The following is a 16,883-nucleotide window of genomic DNA, read 5'->3' on the forward strand; positions in this document are numbered from 1 at the left end:
TCTTCCGTCAGTCACAGGTAACCTAACCGCATCGCCAACTGGGCGTGCTAATGATGCAAAAACTTTTCATTCGCTCAGGAGTTGTGGGTCACTGAGATTTCATGGGTAAGCCTACATCGCAGACTGCTTACGGTACGTCCCCATGGCCTCCCTTTATTTTTTTTTCTTCCTAATACAAAGAATAGTATAGTTTAGTTTCTTTCTGCAGTTTTTCAGCCTCGTTCTACAAAAAAAAAGATAATTCAAACTTCTTACCACTTCCTACAATTGCAAATCTCCTCATTCCTGAGCCTTTGATTACGTATTGCAGCAGTCTAGTAGAACGCGATGGAGTGACCTGCTGCTTTCGTCGTACTTGACTGCTGACAAAAAGGTCACGAGATCAAATCCCGGCCACGTTAACCGCACTTCAACGGAGCCAAAGTGCGGGAAGACCGTACGCTTAGAATTGTGAGGACGCTAACGAATCCCAGGTGATCGTAATCTCCTGAGCCCTCCACTACGGTGTTACTCGTATCATGGTCATGGAACGTAAAACCCGAACAATCAAGAAATTCGAAAAAATTCAACCCGGAGCCAAAACTATTTTCCAGGGTGGGGCCTACTCGTTAGTAGTCCAGAAAAACACCTAATTTCATTACTTTTTCTCGGTAAAACACCCCCTTCTAACCGAATTTCGGGTACAATGGCGCCTGTGGCACCCCTCCTTCCCTGCGGACCTTCCAGCATTTACAACTATTATTATTGTTTACGTATTATGACTAGTATTAGATGAAACTTTACAGTTTTTCCCGGTTTAATTATACCACTGGAGGCATTGCCTCTTCCATTGCATGTTTAAGACGTACAGTAGTAGGAGGCGCAAAATGTTAGTCTTGTATTTTACTCCTCAAGAGCGAAGCGTTGTCAGAGGTGGTCATACGAGGATAGTTAATCAGCAAACCAAGTTTTTATTCTGTTTCTCAAGAAATTGTTGCAACAACATATTGACAGTGGGGAGTGAAGAACGAGCATGTGCTATAACGTCCTTGCTTTCTTCTTATCCACTATTTCAGCTGCCCTCAGCACTGTGCAGGACTTCGTGGAAACCACGATAGTGCTCAGGAAAGAGCGGAACGAGCTTGGAATAAGTATCACGGGAGGTAGTGATACTTACTTGGTAAGTACGCCACCTGGTCAGTACTCCTCTATATCTCAAACTACGCACGATGCTCCACGTCTTTTTGACGAGCGGGATTCTCTTCCTGAACGCAGTGGGGTGACTTGCTTCTTTCGAACCTTTCGCCACAAGTCTAACAAAAAAAACATTTATTTTTGTCTATTTGTCTATTTATGCCAGCATCCGCAAGTAATTTTAAAAAGAAAACAGCAGGATAGTATCAAAGCATATGACCAGCACTGGCATTGCTTGAGAGCCAGTTCCCGCAGGGCGCGGGTTCGAATCCCGGCTGTGGCGGCTGCATTTCGGATGGAGGCGGAAATGTTGTAGGCCCGTGTGCTCAGATTTGGGTGCGCGTTAAAGAACCCCAGGTGGTCGAAATTTCCGGAGCCCTCCACTATGGCGTCTCTCATAATCATATAGTGGTTTTGGGACGTTAAACCCCACATATCAATCAATCAATTGAGAGCCAGTGCCTACACTGCTACGTTCCCGAGTCGGGTTGTTTAATGTCGACGTTTAATCCCTTAAGCCTAACTAGGAGCTCTCAAATCTGCACCTTTCAACACACACACACATATATATATATATATATATATATATATATATATATATATATATATATATATATATATATATATATATATATATATATATATATATATATATATATATATATATATATATATATATATATATATATATATATATATATATATCTGTCCGTCTGTATCTATCTATCTCTATCTATGTATCTATCTGTCTGTCTGTCTGTGTCTGTCTGTCTGTCATTGCCTCATGTTCATTATTCCAGGAAGCCATCTGCGTCAGTGAAGTACACAGAGACGGTGTTGCCTACCAGGACGGTCGACTCAAGAAAGGTGACGTCATCCTTGCGGTGAGTGCACAAACAACAATTAACATGGTCTGAATGGAGGCTTCTATGTCATTCTATGTGTCTCGCTCAATTTTCTATATTGTTGGCTTCAAAACTTTCGCACTGTCGTAGTTTTGCCGATTTTGATTCGTAGCCCTCCTACTGAGGCGTTTCCTGCCAACTGGCGAGTTTCGCGCTCTTTTCTTGCCAACTAACCAGCTACTTCTACGCAATTTTTATGTTGAGTGCATACGTCACGGGTGGTTTGAGTGTATTTGTATCTAGCACTGATTACTATCGTGATCGTGCAAGTGGAAGTTGTGCAATGAGCGCTGGTCATTACAGAGGCTCTTGCTGCAATCGAATGAAAATACGGTGGCGCAAAAAGGCCATCGTAATACTCACTTTGACGTCGTAATACTCGATGACGCGTAAATTGCGTCAAACTCAAAGATCCGCAGCGAAAGTACGAGCTCGAATAAGGTCTTTTAAAAATTAACAGAAAGCAAATTTACTATTCGTCGCGTTTGCTGTCGCCCCAACAGAAACAACCATCAGTTTATCTGCCTTCGTAACGTGAATTACGACGACTGTTTCTCAATTTTTCTTCGTCCCACTCAATGAAAACTCGTAAAAAGTTTGGGAAAACGAGAGGACTGACGACCGGGTTTCCTCCGCTCTTTTGTGTTGCGAAGTTATTGCAAACTGCAGCAGTGTTAAACAGCTGAAAGTAATTGTCATAAAACTCGCTCGTAAAACCGACCGTCTCGAGAAGAGAGCCGACGAAGATCCAAGCAAGCGGCGAATGAATAATTGAACCTTTTTTTTTTACGTTAGAGTTAAAGCGAATTGTGCAGACGCCACTGCGTTGTACCTCTTCCAGTAGGAGCCATTACATTCCACAGCGGCTCCTCTCGTTATACATAAGCCAATAGATAAAATTTTTGCCGAATTATTCTTGTCTGGTCAAATGTGTCCCTAAGTGTTTGTTTCTACGAGTGACGTTTTATTCACCATTGAAACATTAACCATGTTCATTCCCTCTTAAACGACTCAAACTTTCCCGAGGTCTTTTTTTTTCTTTTTTTAAACGGCACAAGATTAGAACAACCTTCCCACCCACATCGCCATGTTAACTAATGTCAGTCTATTTAACATGGTTTTAAATAGTCATGTTACTGTCCATATTAGCTGTGCACATGAATTGCTGCTCTCTTTTTTTCCCTGCCCATCCATGATGTAACATTCCTGTTTGACCCTAGAACAACAAGTAAAATGAAATGAAAATTTGTAAATTATATTCGTTCTTTGTGTTCGAAGCAATTACCACCGTAAAAAAATTACGCTCCTAGGTTTCACGCATAAGCAGAGTTGTTTTTTTTTTCATTGAATATGTACGTTAACTTCAACGCGTTTGTTTGATGAACGTTTATGGTTTTGTTTCTTTTGTGGACGTCTTAGTATTCTAGTTGTAGACGTCGCGTTACGCGACGAGGCAGCTTACTTGACACGCGGTGACCCGCTAGAGGCTCGAGGACATGGGTTTGATACCCAGCAACGACGACCGCATTTCGAAGGGGCCAAACGTGGGTGCACGAGATTCTAGGAGCCGGTTAAAGATTCCCCCACTGGTCTAAATTAATTCGCGTTCTCCCAGTAATGCACGCTTCGTAATCGTGTGAATGAAAACTGACAGACAATAATATTCTATCTAACATGGGAAAATGAACTCTCAGATTTCTACTTCTTTCCTTTGTCCCCCCAAAACCTCCCCCTTCAGAACAGAACAGAAGGTTTTATTGTGCTAAATGAAGAAGAATACATGTGCATAATATACAGAAAGAGGTCCCATAGTCAGAGAATGCAAGGGGACCTCTTGTACAATGTAGAATTGAGAATGATTGTGATGTACATAGCAGGGAGACAGAACTACAGTAAAATTCAATTGAAACAAATAAAGTAAGGATATGCCCTTGTAATCTCACAGAAACAATTTAAAAGTAAGAATAACGTGCTAACTTCAATGACAAGTGATTACACCCCCCCCCCCTCAAAAATGTTAAGATTTTGTGTGCTCTTTAAACATGCAGTGTGTGTGTACTTAAAGGGAGATGAGTAGCTCTAACGTACTTAGCTATGCATTGGCACATTCGGTTACAATACATTATAGCCTACTTCCCAGCATGTGCGCGATTAAACGAGAAATTCAGGCGAGAAACGGGAGGTTAATGGCGGCACTAAACTGAGTCTCAGTCGACCCGGTAGTACATGACTCCAAGAAAACATCGTGTAATCATGCCACCGACCTGCCGAAGAGTAGAAACTTCGGAGAGTCTCCACTTCACCAACACTCGACGCAGTTTGATAATGAAACGCAACGCAGTGTCAACTGACAACTGTGACGCGATGACTGCGCAGGTGAACGAACTCTCCCTGCGAGACGTGTGCTCTACGGACGCCGTGCGGGCCCTGAGAGAGGCACCGTCGCCGGTGAGACTCATGGTGCTCCGGGAGAACCCGCAGACGCTCTTCACCACCACCGAGAGTGAGTCTTCACCACTCATACCGAAGGAATAGAGAGCGGCAATCGCCTTAGGCGACGCCGCGTGCGGAATCCAGGATGCGCACGCCTCCGCACAAATGACTCCAGCATTGAGAAAAGCTTTAGCTTGAGCATTTGTTATACCACACCTTAATACTCAAGGACGTCTTGCGTTCACCATGTTAGAAAAACGAATTTCACGGATCAAGAGGATCTAAGCTGTTCACTTTTCTGTGTGCTATGAAATTTATGCATGTATTACTCTTTGTTTTTTGTATGTTCGGACTATTCAAGAGTTAAATAGTAGCTGGCGCCTAGTTTGTGTACTAACATCGATTTTTACACGATATAATTAACGAAGTGCGGCTCAGTCGAAAGTTTATGTGCCCACGAACGAAAAATGGAGAATTTTCCAAGGGTTCGCTTGTTCCATTAGACACAGCCTCATGAAAGTCAACAAGCAACGAAGCTAAGTAATGTACAAATGACACTGCTCGTATGGTTTGACATTACCATCGTAATTATGACATTCACTCCTACCTTGATTCATTTCCATTTGTGCCACAATTATTGTAACACAGTTAAAACATATAAGTAATGCCACTGTACCTTGTTTAGCTTGATTGTCTGTCACTTTCATCAGGTTGCTTCTAACCGAAGAAACTAACCCTCTAACAATCCCTCCTCTCCTGCTCAATCATAGCGAGGGTCTCGTTCCGGCTGGCTTTATGCCTTGGTGACAGTGTACGAAGATTTATTGGTCAGCTTCCAGCCCGTAATAGGATCACGCACTACGCGGCGCTAGCTGGCAAGAAAATAGAGTTCCACATTCACCGTCATGCCACTTGTTGACACATCCAGGATTACACGAAACGTGAATTCCCAAAAAAGTTTACGTGAGAGCTACGGCCCCTGTAGCTCATTCGGTAAAGCATCGGACGCGTAATTCGAAGTTTGTGTGTTCGGTCCTTACCAAGGGCAAGTCGGTATTTCATCAACTTTATTCCTTTTTTTTTCTTACGTCCTAGTTACTGTACTTCACTTAAAACATACGGGTAAGGTCCCCTATAGATTCCCTATAGTCTGTTGGTTTTATTAGCATATGCCCTCGCAAGGCTGTCATCATACTAATTTGACGTTCTGAATTATAGCGGTGCGCAGGACTCCCGTTCGGGGGAGAGGGGGGGGGGCGAAGATTTTTCGCAGCGCCCCCTTCCCTATTAAGTCAATGTATAGGGGAGCAAATTTTGTGCCCCCTTCTCATGAGTGACGTGGGGGCACCCCTCGTGCGCGTCTATGTTCTCAATCAACTTCACTGTTCTGCTCTCCTAATTAAGCGATATTATGGGGACGGTTAATCTTCAGAAGGGTGTGTGTTGACCTTCTAGTCGAGCTTCCTGTAGTATTAGACACATCTTGCTCAGAATTATTAGGCGTTTGGTATCGCTTGCTTACTATCGCCATTAATTGGCTTTAGTTGGGAGAAACAACTCGATGTGTGAGAGCTAACTGAATAGAGCAAGCTTATCTTGCCCATGCACTCTCCATTCCAGTATACTCCTTTCATGTTCCACTGGAGCTAGGAAGTTAGCGACTACGCTCCTGTCATATTTATTTCTTTGACGTTTTTACCAATGCACAGTGGAAAACAAAATTTATAGAGATTACGGCACCAGCAAAGAAATGAAAAAAAAATTATCAGAGTTCCAAAATGCAGAATTACTTTAATGCACTGCATTGCCAAAAGAATGTGGGCACATATACTGATCCATTTAAACCAACATGCTCAGACTGCACAGAAAAAGTTATATTTCAGGGACCAGTTGGTCTTTAGCTATCACTCGCATCTGTAAAACTTAAAAGGAGGCGCCTATATGAAACCATTGCCAGCCTGAAAATTTACCGCTAGGTCTCCTCACATCTGGCAGCACTCCCTCCCCCCACCCCACCCCCTTCGCTTTACAAATAGTCCTTCATAGCAGTAGGACTCGACTGAGGCTGCATTCCACTGCTCGTATACGTAACACTTGTCACCTTTATTGTTTTATATTTTATTGACAGAGCCTTCTAAGTTCATCACAGTGGAGATGCGAAAAGGAAGCGTCAAGGACCGTCTGGGAATCAGCTTCATACAAAGAACGTGAGTACGGCATAATCAGCTTTACTAACCCAACTTCACCTTACTTCGCAAGAACCGCAAACCTGTCCATTTCTCCTTCGTTGCCCGTGAACCACTACACACTACGATTGTTCACACACAAATCTTCGTACTAATTTTCTTTTCCTGACCAGGAGACTAGCTTAACTACCACACTATGACTGCCAAGCTACTTGAAAATTTGTCTCGTTGATTTTTGCCACCGGCAAAGTACCTCTTATAAGGCAAAAGCTTGAAACATTTGCATGAAACCACCATGGTGTAGCTTAATTAGCACGAACTGCTAAGCAGCACTGCACTAGTTTGACTCCCAGCCATGGCGGCCGAATTTCAATGAGAGTGAACTTGCAGTGAACATCCGCGTACTAAGATTTATACGAACGTTAAAAAAAAACCAAGGTTGTAAAAGCCGATACAGAGGCCCCCGCTACGGCGTGACTCTGAACCACATCGTGGTTTTAATGCATGAAATCTCAGCAGTTATTGAAAGAACATCACAAAGTGCCGGCTACTACGGCTATAATACGGTAGCTCAACGCGATTCGCAGTAGCGAACGCGCACGAAACCACTCTCTTACGTTTCACGTTGTCTTCTTCTTTTAGAGGCACATCTTATTGCACAATCCTAACTTCACGACATTTTTTTCCCATCTTTCAGAAATGGACGGGGAGTGTTCATCACGTACATCGTAAGTGTTATCATCGTGCAGCTCATTGAAATTCCATCCAGTAAGCCTTATCCCAAACTTCAGCGCAATCCGTATCGGCAGCGTGGAAAATACTCGCGGTACATATTCATTATGGGCGATAGATGAAACGTGCTTCGTCGCGCGTGCCTATACTACTGGCTCCGATGGACTGTGGCGAAAAATCTCTGCGTTCAAAGTCGACGTCGTCAGAAACTCATTTTTTCTAGGCAATGCCTTGGAGCACTAATTATTATGATGAAAGAACATCTTTTATTATTATTATTATTATTATTATTATTATTATTATTATTATTATTATTATTATTATTATTATTGTTGTTATTATTATTATTATTATTATTATTATTATTATTATTATTATTATTATTATTATTATTATTATTATTATTATTATTATTATTATTATTATTATTATTATTATTATTATTATTATTATTATTATTATTATTCGCTAAAAGTTTTCTGGACAAAAATGCGGGATCTGCTAATGGCCGCGAAGTAAGAAAGAGCCGAGGTTGCACTGCACTATGGCCTATTTATGGACGCTGCGAACAAGGCGACAAAAATTAACCCCCGTATTCACAAACGTTCCTCGACTCGAATTCCACCCTTCACTTGACAGAGTTGAGCACTGCGCCAGCACTCGGCTGAAAATGACGCTGCGCTATTCAAGAATCGCAGCAGACTATCGCTAATACGCAGTGACTTGACGTGCCTATAGAGACGGTGCTTCCACGGGCTTTCTCAAGTGAAGGCGAAGCGTTGAGCGAAGGGAGGTTTTAGAATACGGGGGTAAGTCGTTAATGCGAACAGTCTCCGGGCATGACACGTTACGGGGATGTATTACTCGAATCTTACCTCATTCTGCAACCACATCCCTGGAGGCAATAGCGAGCAACACGTCGATGCACCGTTCTTTGGTAAGATGGTGTGATACGTAACGTTTCAGTAGCAACGTACAGCAAGCTGCGCCGAACAAACGACATAAAGAAAGCGAGATAAAATCGAAGCGCTTGCCCCGCCGCGGTGGTCTAGTGGCTAAGGTACTCGGCTGCTGACCCGCAGGTCGCGGGATCGAATCCCGGCTGCGGCGGCTGCATTTCCGGTGGAGGCGGAAACGTTGTAGGCCCGTGTGCTCAGATTTGGGCGCACGTTAAAGAACCCCAGGTGGTCGAAATTTCCAGAGTCCTCCACTACGGCGTCTCTCATAATCATATAGTGGTTTTGGGACGTTAAACCCCACATATCAATCAATCAATCAAGATCGAAGCGCTTCGCCCTTGCTTGTTGCGTGCTGCTTGCATCGCGCCCTGGTGGTCGTCATGAAGTGACTCGTGGGATCACGTCGATAAAATAACACTGTTCAAAAATAGCCGATACAGAGCGGTTAATGGCGGCAATAATTGTGTAAAAAAAGTGCTCGAAGTAACAAATTGGAGATTTCGGCAGCAGCGTGATAGGTCTTCTTTTTTTGCGGCCTCGTTATTCCAGGCTTCGTTTCGAGCGTTGTCGGGCGAGAAAAAAAAACGAATCGAGCAGCATGACGCAGTATGACTTCAGCACCGTGCAGCAAGGCTTCCAAGTCGTAAAGTTCACAAGCCTGGCGGGGTTAGTGTAAAATATGCAGGTGCTGCATGAGCTTACGAGGGTTATTCAAAACGTAAGGATCATTTCGTCCCAAACAAATAAATATTAATTAGCAAAAGATTTAGTAATTAGCTTAACCTAATTAACAAAACACGTACTTAACATGTCTGAACAGCGCCCTGCCGGCGCCACCGAGAAGCATAACATTGAACGACACTCTAATGGGATGCAGTCATAATGTGTCACGAATGCTCCACGTTCCGGGCGTTTTAAAGCGCCGTGCGCGGTACATGTGTTGAACGTGTGTTGTTACTCTTGCTCCCGTTTCCAGCAACCCGGAAGCATCGCCGCTCGGCATGGCCGCCGCGTCATGCAGGGAGACCAGATTCTCGAGATTAACGGCACGAACGTCCGCGAGAGCAACCAGAAGGACGTCGCGCAGATGATAAACGTGAGTTCGACGCTTGGCTCACTGCACGCAATTAGCGCCAGAGCCCATCGACAAGCCACTGCGTGTCAGGCGTAAGCCTGTAACGTAGTGACGCCTGTGCGTGCAGTGTACACAGAACCTCGCGTTTACATAGTCTAACTTGCAATACATAGCCTATCACACCCCTCTTTATATCCCCATCTTTACTTGACTCGCTCGCTGGATTCAGTGCCGACCGGTTGTGTCCTCGCGATCTCCGACGACAGCGCAGCTCTGGCCGACTGGGTTGGTCCTACGCCACCTACTGCCGCCGGTCCCCTACGACGACGACAGCGTAGCTCTGGCCGACTGGATTAGCCCTACGCTATCTCCTGTTGCCGACAAGAGTTCTCGCCAGTGGTGCCCCGTTCTCGGACTCCTGCAACCGTGTCCATCTGTCCTGTCTTCTCCTTACTTCCGTCGCTCCCTGTCCTTGCTCTTTCCTTTCTCTCTCTCTATCTTTTAATCCTATCCTTTTAATTCATTCTCTACCCCCATCCCTCGTGACCTACTGTTGAGGCGTCTTCCCCCTGAGTAACAGTTACAGAGCTCACTTTTCTCTTCTTTTCATTTATTATCACTTCCCATCTTTATCATGTGTAAAAAGCCCAGCGATAAGTAGCTTGCCTGAAACACACTCTACACACCAACGTTTCCCCACTGCTGTTAATAGAATTCCTTTCCTCCCCCCTCGCTTACCCGGCATCCCAGCCCCATCATCGCCTGGCCATTTGAAATCCTCGACAAATAGACGCCCGCTCCACGCAACTACTGAAATTCCCAATCCCTCTCTCCTCTCTTTTTATCTGCTACCGCTTTCCCTGGGGCGCAGGACCGTGGGTGGCGAAGGATAATTTCACCCTTATATAACACTAAATTATTTTATCTCAGTGTCCACAAAGGCTTCGCTGACGTCATATCCGTCACGGAAACGACGTTCGTAAAATGCGCATGAACAATTCACAAAGAAAAAAATTAACTCGTCTCACTTGCGTATTATACAAAGTGTTTTGAGAGAGGGATATTTTTCCTAACGATAACCGCCTCTCGCAGAATCTGGATGGCGCCATCGTGCTGCTGCTGGGTCGAGTGCCCAGCCTTTCGACGACCATCCAGGAGTGGGCCCGCAAGAAGGCGCAGCAGAGCCTTCGCACACGAACCTCCACGTGGTCCTCGTACACGGGAAACAACAAGGAGAAGCTACAGATACAGAGGCCCAGGTGATATTTCCGCGCATCCTGAATGGCCCAATTAGGTTATAAGACAATAGATAATGAAACGCGAAATCGATTCACACTGTGTACTCTAAGGTCGTTCACTTCGTCACGACGAACTGTCTAGCAGCAGTGAAATAAAAGCCCTTTTGCCATGTTAAAAGGCATTCCGTAGCAAAACGCGACATTAGTTTGACTGACAAATTATTCCTCGAGTGCTCTACTGTCGCTAACTTCACCGTCACAGATTGCTCGTGAGAAAAGAAATCGAAAACCTCGTCTTCGCAGCAATAAAATTTAAAAAATAAAATCGGCATAATGGCTTGCTTTGGCTACATTATGACAACTGTTGGCTAATGTAAGCTATTCAATGTTACAACAGCCAATGTCTTCATTAAATCTAAATTTAGTGATTCTCTTGATTATACGTTAGAAACAAATGGAGTTCTGCCCGATTTTGCTTCATGTCTCTTGTTCTATTTTCCTATGACGTAGGGTAAAATGAGACACGGGTTGAAACGCGACATTTGCCGGCCTCTGTAGCTGATAGAAAAACCACTTTCCTTTGCTTCCTCTTTTCCAGCGACAAGTGCTGGTCCTTGTCTACCTTTTATTGTGTAAAAGTTGATAACATTGCTCACAGCGTTCATGTGGGAAAAATTACGCGGGTGGTGTGTGTGTACGTGACCCATTGAGAAGGAGTGAAATCCTGATCGGCCAATTTTTTTTTAATCTGTGCACTCCTGCGCCAGTAACGCAACGTATTTATTTTGTTACCTTATACTACGAGCTACATAACACCAAAAATTTAGTTCGTTTGGTGCCCGGAGACAAAGCGGAAATTTTGAAAATCTGGCGTGTGAGAGGGGGGAAACGCAATAAAAAGGCATCTAATTGCCTTAGGTGAGCGCCTTATAATTGAACCATTAACTTACAGTCAATATATATTAAATTTCTTTGTTTAGGAAGGCTTGGATATAGAAGAAAAAATCGTATAGAGCTTCTTGGGAGGAAAACGACATGAAAATGCACCGACTGCCGTTCAGGACATGACTCCCTCCATTCGCGCTGCATCGAGGTTTTTCTTGGTTCCCAAGGATGCTCTCAAGGGACGCATATAAAATGGCAGAATCTCCAAGTCAAGTCGTTCACACACACACGTCTTGGAATTGCGTTTTAACTACGTCTCTTCAATACTCTAATTTAAAAAAAAACAAGTGCTAGGAAATCTGAATTTTGCATAGTTTTAAACTCATTGCCTCACAAATCCCGGCGCACGAAGTTAAAAGCCGTGAAACACCTGACCAGTTTTGCATCAAAAGGGCAAAAAAGGGGTGAAGAAGATACGTCAGAACATATCTGGCCTCCAATTGTTGAATAATCCAATGAGGTGCAAGCGTTGCACAAAAGTCATTAGCGCCAAGAAAGACAGGCGGTGTTTGATCTGCAAAGAATTTCGTAGCAACACAACACCACGATCTGTCCAGAATCGAAGCGTGGAGTCCCAAGGATTAGGTTCTTTAAAACTGCGTGAATTTCAAGTCTTTATACTGTAAAAGAAAACTGAAGGAATGAATTTATTTCACACTTTCTCGTTTTTCCTCACGCAGCGTCTCGTCTTGCCTTGCAGGTTGGGGCAAAATGAGGCGTCTGTAGCATTTTTTTTACTTATTTTTAAAATGATGTTTTGAATGGTGGCAACTTAGCACCTCCACCAACGTCTTACGAGGCTGGTAGCTTATGTACAATGCTTAAAATAGCAATATGCAATCCAGCACCTCCACCAATGTGTTACGGGGCTGGTAGCTTATATACAATGCTTCACCGCAGCTTGCTTCCACCCCCAAATATGACAACTCTGCACTAGCGTATGTTCATTCGTTTCGCAAAATTATGTGCACCTCGCCTTCGGAGACAGCAGTGTTTACGTCTTTCTGTCTCTCTTGTTCGCCGCAGCCTTCCACTGAGCAGCGAGAGCTACGTGGTCAGTCTGGGCAACTGCGTCACCTCCATGCTGGTGGCCACCAGCTCGCCCAGCGGACCGGCCTCTCGGTCGAGGGAAGTGAGTCCCAGCTCATCGCTGCGACGCTCCAGGCTCAGCATCGTGGCTGAAGACGTTCGACCTTCGAGTGGAGTCACAAGGACTACCTCGCTGGACGACGCTGCGGCGCCCAGCGCCTCCGGTGTGCCCAGCATCATGGTCACAAGCTGCTGAGAGACGGCGCTGTTAGCACTGTGTCGCGTGGTCAAACTTTCCGACCCTTTTTTTTTTCCTTCTCGAGCCAGCAGGTGCGTCAGTTTCTCTGCCAGGGATTCGGTTATTCCAGGCCCCTGTGGTACGTCTCTCTGAAACCAAGAACATCCACTCCTGGATAGCTGCTTGACGCACCCAGCGTTTCTGGTGATTCCAGCGTTAAGCAGAACAAGCTTCCGATGCCATTCATCGAAGCAACATTCTGTTCGAACCATGAACGGACCGCCAATCGTACGAGAAGTGACGGCCTCTCGGTAATCACCAGAACTTGTGACAGCGTTGGGGCTCTCGAGTGACAGACCCTTTACAGAAGAGATTTTTGGAACCACAGCCTCGCGCTTTTGCGTTGTGCAATGTTACAGGAGCGCTGCCACCTCGCTTCGTGAGGTGCGCAATCCAATGCGACTGCTTGTGATGAACTGGGCGGCCAACATTTCCCTATATGACTGTGTGTGTGTGTGTGTGTGTGTGTGTGTGTGTGTGTGTGTGTGTGTGTGTGTGTGTGTGTGTGTGTGTGTGTGTGTGTGTGTGTGTGTGTGTGTGTGTGTGTGTGTGTGTGTGTGTGTGTGTGTGTGTGTGTGTGTGTGTGTGTGTGTGTGTGTGTGTGTGTGTGTGTGTGTGTGTGTGTGTGTGTGTGTGTGTGTGTGTGTGTGTGTGTGTGTGTGTGTGTGTGTGTGTGTGTGTGTGTGTGTGTGTGTGTGTGTGTGTGTGTGTGTGTGTGTGTGTGTGTGTGTGTGTGTGTGTGTGTGTGTGTGTGTGTGTGTGTGTGCACCCGTGCAGTGTCCCGTCCCTCCGTACCCTCCCCGAGTAAGACAGCCAACTGAGCTAAGCCTACTTAACCTCGCTGCCTCGCTCTAATATCTTCATCCTCTCCTCTCTCCTTCCCTCCCTTTTCACCTGCCCTCTGTTTCGATCTTATCTCCCAGGCCGCGTGTGCATATCTGTGTCTGAAGTGATCCGAAGTCGCAAGAAACACGACTCCGCGTATCCAATTCGATATTGAGACGCTCAAACTGTTACGATGTTTGCGAAGCTCGTGCATACAAAAGGCGTATAGCGTACACCTTGCCGATGTCACTTGTAAATATATGGAAAATGAACCATCATGACCGCTTTCGAATGCACGCGCGCACCAGGCGCCACGCTTGTTTTAACTTTGAATTGGAGAGCCGCGCTAACGCACAAAACAGTTGGCATTTATGTAACTGACGGCTACACTATGTCGCAACTTCAGGCTTCGAAACAAGCTATCATTTTAAGTGTGTGACAGCACACATAACTTTATTGCAGGCTTAGAAGCAAGCTACGCTACTGTGCTTCTCGTCACACCCCACGTCATTCCAACTTTTTGTGCCTCAAGTGATTCCGCTGCCGCAATGAGAAGCTAATGCAGGAACAGATACACCATGGTCCTTCCTATACCATCATGCCATTATTTTCCTTACGACAAAGCATAACACCTGTCGGGATCGTATGGCGCATCTCTATGTGGTCATGTACAGTTTTAAAGAGCGGTGACGTTGCCTCTTCAAAGGCGGATGTATGCAAGCCTGCACCAATGAGCGCACACTCCTGACTGACGTCATCAGACAACCGACCAGTGATGCCTCCGATCGAGAACGCGAAAAAAAAAACATGAACGAGGCTATTTTCTTCAGTTGCATAGAGAATCAGCTACCGGGGTCCGGTCAGTTGGGCCTTCTTACGTTGTACCCCGACTGCAGAAATGTGTGTTTCAAGATTTGGCCGCGCTAGACGCTCACATCTAATCACGCCAACTAATCGCCGAGATCGCGATCTTGCTAGCCCACAGTATTATTTTCTTTTTAATTTCCGCGCTATACTGCATTACGTCACTGTTGGGTGTAATCACGTGCTCTCGCTATTCTCCGTTGTCGCAACTGGTAATGTGCAAGTCATAACGGCGTTTTTAAGGTATAATGTATAAACCAAATGTGAACTTTAATGCTTGTTAGCAATCTTGTACATCCTCAACTTCGTGACAGACAATCGGGTAGCGAATGCGTCGTCCTGTGCTGCGTTGCTTCGAAATGACGGAACGTTTGAAAATCTATGAAAGGGCGTACTACTCGTAACTGATCATTGTATGTCAGAGCGGACGAGCCCCTGCGATTGCAATTTTTTCGATGTCCACCCTAAAAACAGTTTGATGGCCAGCAGCGTTTACAAGTTTCGTCGCACAGCGTTACAAAACAAGCCTTGGACCCTTGAGAACTCGCAGAAAAAAGATCCCGTAGTAATCATTTGATGTACAAAAACATTTTTTTCGTTCTTTCTCTCTCTCTCTCTCGGAAACTATAGCTTCTGACGAACTAACCCCAAGAGATCTTACCTCCCTTCAAGCGTGTCTAAGATACGCCTTGAAAGCGTGCTTCACCACAAATATGGTTATATTGTGGAAAAGCCTACCTCAACCATTCACATGTCAACGGTTTTTTTTCTTTTTTAGATGCGGTTCGCTTTGTGATCACTCCCTAAAACAACGTTTAATTTCTCTCCCAAGTACTGTAGTTTCCTCAGAGGGCCTTCTCTTCACACCCGCTATCATATTGTATGCTAGTATTTTACATGCAATATTATATGTGTTATACAATTCAGCGGGTGTGGCACCCTCCCGAATACAACCGCTGCGCTTCAACGGCGTTAACAAAATTTAGTATCGCTGTCCCGATTGTATATGGACTATAATATGCGCGAAAATGACTGACTTACGCTCAAACATTTCTTTAATAAATTGTTTGTTTTTTGTTGTAGCCACCCACGATTATGATTGCACAGACACCATTGATCGTCGCTGGTCTCGTTACCGCCTTACAGCAGCTCATTTCTCAGAAGGCTTGAAATTTACACTCCACATAAAGGCGCATAGCTCTCGATTCAATTGGCTGCCCGGGTGAAATGACGACGCATATTTCCATGCAGCGCGACTTGTCAGTTACAAAATGAACCAACATAGCACGAGGCGTCTGGACAGGCACCTTGCGAAAGAGAAGACAGAAACGTGTTTCGTGGCAATGGTGTTAATTGACCAAGTGACCTCACTACCCAATAGAGCACAAGTTGGTACAAACCAAAGTAATTAGTTAAAACGACGCACATTTATCTATACATGTTTCTACACAAACGTAGCATAACCGAATTAGAAAAATGCCGTTAGACGAACTCGCATACTAAATTGCGTTCCTTCAATAGGCACTTCACACTGTTTATGGATGCCTTAATAACTTGAGCGTTTAAGTGGGAGTCCTTTAAACGGAGACAATGGGTAATCACAACTATAAAACGTGACCGCACCTAACAACAACCATACATGGTCAGTTTCCTTTGTGCACGATACGCGAGTTCACCCAAGGATGGATTTACTACTGCGCAGATGTATTGTATCCCCTTACTGTGTGAAGTAGTAAATGAAGTTCGACGATGCCTTCAATTTCGACCCATCGACGTCTAAATAACGTGAAGTTCCAAGATAGGGCAGTCGCTATAGGCAGCTGGTGAGTGGATCAACATTGCACAGTGGGATGATGACGAGCTAACAATCGCCATAATCGTTTTGTGACGCCGCTCAATCCGCAGCCTCCGAAATGACCAAGGAAGGAGTCCCGTGACCACCAGACTCGGAGGCCATAGTTTAATACCTTTGTTCCGGCAGGCATGTGCACATGAAATGATTGCGTAGCCCTCCAATCCGTCTTGTCCTAGTAACGGATCAGTTTTCTTGTGTGCGTGTTTCTGTGGTGCACATATTTAGACAGGTCATTGTTCTACGTTCACCTAATCACAAAAACATAGCAGTTGCATTACTCCTTAGGCAGCTTTTTGTTTCTTCCGTGCCGCGTCAATCGTGTTACTGCATTTCTCAATTGTACCTCTGTTGTGTTCAGTGCTTGAG

The 16,883-nt window shown here is 44.9% G+C and overlaps 1 protein-coding gene across 3 annotated transcripts in view; it reads left to right on the forward strand.

Annotated features, from left to right (window-relative positions):
* Positions 1–13,489, forward strand: part of LOC119181772 (inaD-like protein) — a 307,108-nt gene extending 293,619 nt beyond the window's left edge. For all 3 annotated transcript variants that reach the window (XM_075875374.1, XM_075875376.1, XM_075875375.1), the window contains 8 exons: positions 1,056–1,159; positions 1,974–2,057; positions 4,455–4,581; positions 6,640–6,718; positions 7,395–7,425; positions 9,365–9,484; positions 10,556–10,722; positions 12,673–13,489. In XM_075875374.1, coding sequence (XP_075731489.1) covers positions 1,056–1,159; positions 1,974–2,057; positions 4,455–4,581; positions 6,640–6,718; positions 7,395–7,425; positions 9,365–9,484; positions 10,556–10,722; positions 12,673–12,931 — 971 coding nt within the window. In that variant the 3' untranslated portion in view covers positions 12,932–13,489. The remainder of the gene's footprint in view (positions 1–1,055; positions 1,160–1,973; positions 2,058–4,454; positions 4,582–6,639; positions 6,719–7,394; positions 7,426–9,364; positions 9,485–10,555; positions 10,723–12,672) is intronic.
* The last annotated feature ends 3,394 nt before the right edge of the window (positions 13,490–16,883 follow it).

Source organism: Rhipicephalus microplus, chromosome 10, assembly GCF_043290135.1.
Source record: "Rhipicephalus microplus isolate Deutch F79 chromosome 10, USDA_Rmic, whole genome shotgun sequence".
Classification (NCBI taxonomy): domain Eukaryota; kingdom Metazoa; phylum Arthropoda; class Arachnida; order Ixodida; family Ixodidae; genus Rhipicephalus; species Rhipicephalus microplus.